This window comes from Alosa sapidissima, chromosome 16 (genome assembly GCF_018492685.1).
Source record: "Alosa sapidissima isolate fAloSap1 chromosome 16, fAloSap1.pri, whole genome shotgun sequence".
In the NCBI taxonomy this organism is placed as follows: domain Eukaryota; kingdom Metazoa; phylum Chordata; class Actinopteri; order Clupeiformes; family Clupeidae; genus Alosa; species Alosa sapidissima.
Genome location: NC_055972.1, coordinates 29,625,533 through 29,633,032, shown reverse-complemented (window position 1 = coordinate 29,633,032; position 7,500 = coordinate 29,625,533). Strand labels below are relative to the sequence as shown.

Below are 7,500 nucleotides of genomic sequence, written 5' to 3'. Positions count from 1 at the left end.
CCACTAGAGAGGTGCCATATCACAGCGTCTATGCTATAGTAATTAGAGTGACATTAGAGTGTCTTAGGGCTGAGCTGAAGCGTTCCGCTCGCGTTGCGTCTGCTGCAACAATTAGCTTCCATTATAATCAATGGAAGTAGCTACACAAGACGTGACAGTGAGGTGTACGTTTGGAAAAAATAGACCATTCATCTAAAATGGATTTTACGCGTCGCGAACGGAACGCTTCAGTTACGCGCCTGGTGTAGCTCATACCTTAGAGTGTCTTTTTTTAGCCTACTGAATTTGATTAGTTTTATTTTTGTTTTTACTGAAGGCTGCATGCTAAAAAAAGGATAGTGTTGAATGGTCCCATTTCAATAAAAAAAGGAAAACATGAATGAAATATTTGAAGTCAAAATGGCCCAGACCTGCAGGCTACAGACTCCTCAGTATGAGACTCTATCCTCCGTAATAATCTTCATCATTTAGCTTGCACGCTCATACAAAGGGCCTTACAGTGAGTTCACTACAGGGACAGCCCTCTAGAGATACTCAAGGTTAAGTGCCTTGCTCAGGGCCATAATGATGGCAGCCCCTGGGATCAAACTCTCAACCCTCCACTGTTCCATTTGGAAGCCAATAGCCCAGCACCCGTCACTAAGACCAACACACTACCCCTTTTGATCCTCAGAGGCTACATAAATGCTAGTAAGGGCACAATGGTCGGTGGCAGTCCCTGGGATTTATTGAGCATTCTGCCCACTGTTATCCTTGGGTTTAGCTGGGTTTAGAGGGGACCACTCAAAGCACTAGACCAACCAACTCCAGTGTGGGTGTCCTTGGGTGTGTTGTTCCCTCCAAACTCAAAACATAACTCTACTGTCAGGAGTCTAAGAATAAACTGAACATCCTTCCTCCTCTCGGCTCCACCGCAAAAAAGAAAGGGCCTTGTACCTGCAGCAGTATTTCTTGTGTGGTGTGGAGAAGAAGAGCGTCTTATTTCCAGTTAAATGGAATGCACTGAGGGAAATCAAACTGGAAGAAAAGCAATTTCAGATGGAAGAGGAGCTGATGAAAAGAAGAAGAAAAAAGGGGAAAAGAAACACAGAAAGCCGTGTTTCCACCGTCTTCCTAATGAAAACAAACCAGGAGAGCAAAAACAGAGAAATCTATTAACCGGGATATAAAACTAATTAAAACCCCCATTAAAGCCCCCATATAACACCCACCCAGCAGCATAATTACAAAGCCGCTCTCGCGACAATCAAAGAGCACTTAACTCTGCTCTGATCAGCAGCAAACACACGCACACACAAACACACATACGCACATATGCACACACACACACACACGCACGCACACACGCACACGCACACACACACACACACACGCGCGCGCGCGCCATTGAAATGGCTCTTAACCCACCACACGATAATGTAACTAATTCCTCATTTTCCTCTACTGAAACATCTCAACTAATATTCTCCATAAAAAACAACAGCAAAACAAACAACCTGAACATGACGCTAAATAAACTACACTTAGATGAACTCACGTTCTATTAAAAATAATATCATGTAAACTCATCTCGACATGAACTGCGCAGCTCAGCAGATCTCTCGGCAGGTATAAACAAACATTTAATTTGCTTTACAAAATGAAAAAGAATTACACTTAGATGTGGATTTGCTTCTTTACTCTTAAACACTGTACAGATGGGTGTACTATGATAGGTAACTGCCTTACTCAGGTACCTACAGGACTAACCGTTGATCTCCAAACAACATGCCACTTTAGAAACAATAGATTCTCAGTGTAGTTTTCTTTTAGAGATCAGCGGTTACTCCCAAAGTTTCAAGGGTTAGCCAGTTACCGTGTTTCGTAGTGCAGCCCTCAGTTTGCTCTCAAATTGACCTCATTAATCCACAGGATCAACAGCTGAGAGGAGAGTAAATCCATAGCTGTGGCCTTGGCTCTATGGTGACCCACCGTCAGGGCACAACAAACCTCACTCTGCCTGCAGTGGGCTGCAAACACAGCAGGCTGATGCATAATGCGATATATGGTCTTTTGGGCACCTACTGTCCACTTAGGGTCAGGGTTAAGGTTAGGCAAGGCACACTGCCTTGAGGTCGTCGGGGGCAGCGCTGCCTTGAAGTCGACAGTGGGGGCCCAAAACACCATCAAGTGTATAATACCAGAGAGTAAACAACAACAACAACAGCAACAGCATGAAGAAGAGCAGAAAAACACATTTGTGGAGCAGTAAAAATAACTTCCTATACTAATCCAACAACTGGATGATGCTGACTCACTGTGCAAACAGAAACAGCACTGCCTCGTATGCATCATGAAAACATGGAAGAATGCCTTCAAGCAGATACATTGGTATTTGCACATGAAACATGCAGAGTATACACACGCACATCCACCAACTTTGGACATACACCATCACACACACACACACACACACACACACACACACACACACACACACACACACACACACACACACACACAAACCAGTGAACATGAATTCAGAAGGAGCACGTGCCCACCTAATCCAAAAGAGTGGCAGGTGCTAGACAGTAATTCTACTTTCAGTACACACTTTCACTAATTGCCCACACACATTTTCACACACACACACACACACACACACACACACACACACACACACTTCAATAAATTCAATAAAAGCATTTTTGTACCACCGCCATTTTAACATAACATTACTTTTGATTCTGCCAAAAAATTAAGCTGAAAATGGAATGATAATTCTCATATCATATCACACCAATACTAATTATATCACAATGTCAATGCAATCACACACACACACACACACACACACACACACACACACACACACACACACACAATCAAATCAATCCAACATAAGACGGAGATCAATCTGACCTGCTATCACACAGATAAATATTGTCCTTCACAGAAAGTAGCTTAAACATCAAAGATGTCTTACAATGCTACCATACTACAGATTATACAACAGCTGGAGGAAGGACGAACACACACACACACACACACACAGACATGCACACACACGCACGCACACACAAACACAGAAGTGCACACACACACACACACACACACACACACACACACACACACACACACACACACACGGGCAAAGACAAGCTGACCTTCTCCCTCTCTTCAAATCAAGGCATTCATCAACCATTGTAAAGTCACCCATGACCAATGTGAATCTACACACACACACACACACACACACACACACACACACACACACACACACACACACACACACACACTAATTCCATAAAGCGCCACCAAGAGTCCTTGTGAATGCAAAGCTCACCCCCTATAAGGCTGGACCCACACATCCCCATCACCCTCCATAATCAGTAACTAGGCAGTAAATGGACAGCAGCAGTGGTGATCTGGCCCGTGGAGAGGCAGTGAGAGCCGGGTCTGGGCATATTGATGCAGTGACTCTGGACATCTACGAGATGCTTTCTCTGGCACAAAGAAAGCCCATTAGTGGACATACAGCTCATTATTGCCTGCTTGGTCCAGAGTTGGACTGCGTGAAAACATGAATATTAACAACCAGGATGAAGAAAGGGGAGGAACGATACTGACAGAGAGATAGAGAGAGAGACATGGTAGAGATTGGAGAATTAAAGAAAGAATAAAGGACATGAAAAACAGATTTAAGAAATGGGAGACAAGAGGAGAAATGATGAGCAAAAAGGAAGGAAGAAAGAAAGAAAGAAAGAGCATAGTGTGAGAAAAGAGTGGAAGTGGAGAGTAAATGAGGAAAGTAGAATGTAAGAAAGATGAAAGAGGAAGAAAGGATGAGAGAAATAAAGAAAGAAAGATTAAAGAGGAAAAAGACAGAAAGACATAGAGTAAACAAATATACTGGAACTGAGGATACTGTGGAACTGACAAAGAGGATAATTGCTTTGTTTTGAATTGGCAGGTCAATTCCATCATCTCATGCTGTCAGCATGTATTAAATGAGCAGCGTGGGGAACTGAGACGCCGGCATCAAGAAAACGTGAAGAGTGTCGGACAGCAGAACCACTGATGCTCTCCCGTCAGCACAGCACAGCACAGCACAGCACAGCACAGCACAGCACTACGCCAGACTGCGTGCCTTGGTGGGTGATTGCTCTGCAGGTAGCTTGGCGCTGGGTTGGGCTGGGCTGGGCTGGGCTGGGCTGGGCTGGGTTGGGCTGGGTTCAACTGACAACTACTGCGACGATGGTCTGCACCTGGCCCAGTGAGGACAGCGACTGCACCTGGCCCAGTGAGGACAGCGACTGCACCTGGCCCAGTGAGGACAGCGTCTGCACCTGGCCCAGTGAGGACAGCGACTGCACCGGGCCCAGTGAGGACAGCGTCTGCACCTGGCCCAGTGAGGACAGCAACTGCACCTGGCCCAGTGAGTACAGCGACTGTGCCGCTGCTGGGTCCAGCAATGGAGGAGGAGGGCGAGGAGGGAGAGGCTTCTGGCTGCACGGGGAATCATTTGCTGTAATACTGCCTCACAGCCAGAGGATCCTCCTTGTTTGTTTGGATTAATTGGTGTCTATGCTGTTCGCATGCTGCTGTGGGGCCTCTGCTTTATTACTTTATTATTGGTCTTTAGTTTCAATACACACCATGGTTTGGTGGTATTTCATTTTATCTTTATTAAATGATGCACACACGTACACACACACACACACACACACAGATGTATATATATATAAAGAAGCACTTGTGCAGCATGCACAGCAGCAGTATAGGGGGAGCAGAGCTCATTGTGGGAGTTGAGTTGAGACTCCAGCACTGACAGTCAGCTGTGTGCTCAGTAAACAAACCAAGAGCAGGAGCCAGCGTCCACAGCCAGCTCATTAAACTCTACTAACCTGCCTCCCTAATACCTGCCAGAGCCTTCCGTGACCCACTGCACACACACACACACACACACACACACACACACACACACACACACACACACACACACACACACACATACACACACACACACAAACAAACATGTACACAACAACACACACAATCACAAATAAAAATACACAATCATACATATGAACACACACAAATACTGACAGATACACACACACAAAGACATTGACAACAACTGCACACGCAAAGCTTACATACATACAAACATGCACACACACATACACTCTGATGTGTGTATGCGTGTGTGTATGTGTACGTGTGTGTGTGTGTGTGTGTGTGTATGTGTGTGTGTGTGTGTGTGTGTGTGTGTGTGTGTGTGTGTGTGTGTGTGTGTGTGTGTGTGTGTGTATGTTTGTGTGTGTGTGTGCAGCACAATACACCTGTTTAATTGCTGAAAAACTCTTCCCATTCCCCTTCAGACCACACAGATGCTTCCCCAACCCCAAGGGCTGCTGGGAAGTGAGAGATAAGCCCCGGAGTGCTGGATTTAGTGCCAACCAGACCGAGAAACAGAGACAGAGAGAAAGAGAGCGAGAGAGAGAGAGAAATGTGGGAGAGGGAGAGAGAGAGATGGGGAGAGAGAGAGAGAAAGACATGACAGAGAAGACAGATGGATACAAAAGTAGAGGTAGAGAGCAATAGTGCAACAGAAAGAAAGAGAGACAGAATAAAACCAAAAGCTTGGAATAGACAGAGGAAGAGAAAGAGGAGAAAGGAAGAGAGAACAATATTTGAAACTCCCATGTACTTTGGGTGCCTTGATAAACTTCATATGAATGCTGTGGCAAAATAATTGTGTTTCCTTCAAAGTCTATAAGCTCAAATAGGCATCTCACAAACACACAAACATCCACCAACCCATATGTAAACACACATGCTAACAAACACAAAAAATCACCAACCCATACGCACACACACACTTCCACTGACAGACACGCCTGTCAAACGCATCACTAACTGTCCAACAGCCGTCATGGAGTGAGCTAGCATTAGCAGCGCAACAGTGTGGCGGAGTGAGCTTTCTGGGCGGACGCGACAGCCTCAGTAATGGGGCCCAGTGCGCCATGGAAACAGCAAAACACCATCTGGAGCAGGGGCTGCCTTCTACTCCCCCAGGATTTCTGGACTGCCCCTGCAGCTCCGAACAGAGTCAAACTGCCCCCTTCACACACATAAGTCTCACATCAGCGCTCGCTAGCCCATGCTAGCATTAACATGGTACAGCAAGCGACCTTATCCCCTGTGGTGTGGTGACACAACAAAACCAGCATTATCTGACGACAAGACTGAGCAAACCAATTACACCGAGCTTATGCTAAATATGCTAATTATGCTAATTAATGCACACGTTATGACAATAGTAGAATTGATTAGAGAGTGACGATCAGTCCGAGAGTTTGACCTGTCCACAATCAACATAGAGGCAAACGCAAACACACAAACACAGGGCCCAGAATGCATCAGTAAATCAAACGAGCGAGACAGACACACACACACGGACACACACAGGAACCATAGCACAACGGTAAACAAAACCTCCCAGCAGGGGGGTGGACAGGAAGTGATGAGTCGACACTTACCGTTTGGACTCTCCTCATCGATGGTGACGATGGTGGCTGGGGGCCCCGCCCGGGACAGCTTACACTCTGTGGATGAGAGAGGTGACAATGACAATGACACACTTTAAAACCCATCACGTCAGGAGAGCACAGGTCACTGTGCTGGATCTTCACATCCCCTGTGGGCTTAGTGTATGTGATTACACAGGCTTAACCCCTCACGACAACAGGGGCAGCAGGGATAACTGGGCTAAGCAACACGTGGGCCGTGGCCACCACCGCCACCGGTCAGCAGGGATGGACAATAACTGGACCTGCACGAGGCCACTATACAGAACATCACCAGTAGGGTGGGATTTGAGCATAGTAGGTTTGGCAGCAGGCATATAAGTAAAGGAGACAGGCAGGGAAGAGGAGAGGAAAGAGGATCACAGAGGCATGATGGGAGACACATGAGGAGTCTGGGCAGCAGCTCTGAAGGGTGGAGGGGAGAGAGGCTGCTGGGGGTGGGGGTGGGGGTGGGGTGGGGTGGGATGCACCAAATAAAAGGCTTGTCCACTCTGTCAACAATAACTACAGCTATAACTAACGACAACTGCAGCTATAATTATACAAGTGTCCTAGGCCAACAAAGACAGCCTCATTCAAGTTGTATCATGATGCATTTCAAATTTGCTGAATTTTAGTGTGCTGATTAGTTTCTATAGTAACAATATCGATCTTTATGTCATAACCCTTATACCATGAGATGTGGATAATGTTGTTGAGCACAAATTATATTCTATGATATTACAGGTATCTGGAGCTGACTGTGTGGACAGGCCTTCTGGGACGGGTGAGGGCAACTAGAGTGGCCATCGGGAGCATGGAGAGGGCATCGGGGGTGAAAGAGCTTTCAATCTTACCCTCATACTGCCAGTCTGTGTTAGTGGCATCGGTGGAGAGAGGGGAGAAAGTGAAGAAGAAGAAGAAGAAGATGAAGAAGAAGAAGAGGAGG

At 46.2% G+C, this 7,500-nt stretch overlaps 1 protein-coding gene across 1 annotated transcript in view; it reads right to left on the bottom strand.

The window, feature by feature from the left end:
* pcdh15a (protocadherin-related 15a) overlaps nt 1-7,500 on the bottom strand; it is a 270,220-nt gene that overhangs the window by 172,353 nt on the left and 90,367 nt on the right. The window contains 2 exon segments of the mRNA XM_042065915.1: nt 6,525-6,590; nt 7,409-7,423. Coding sequence (XP_041921849.1) covers nt 6,525-6,590; nt 7,409-7,423 — 81 coding nt within the window.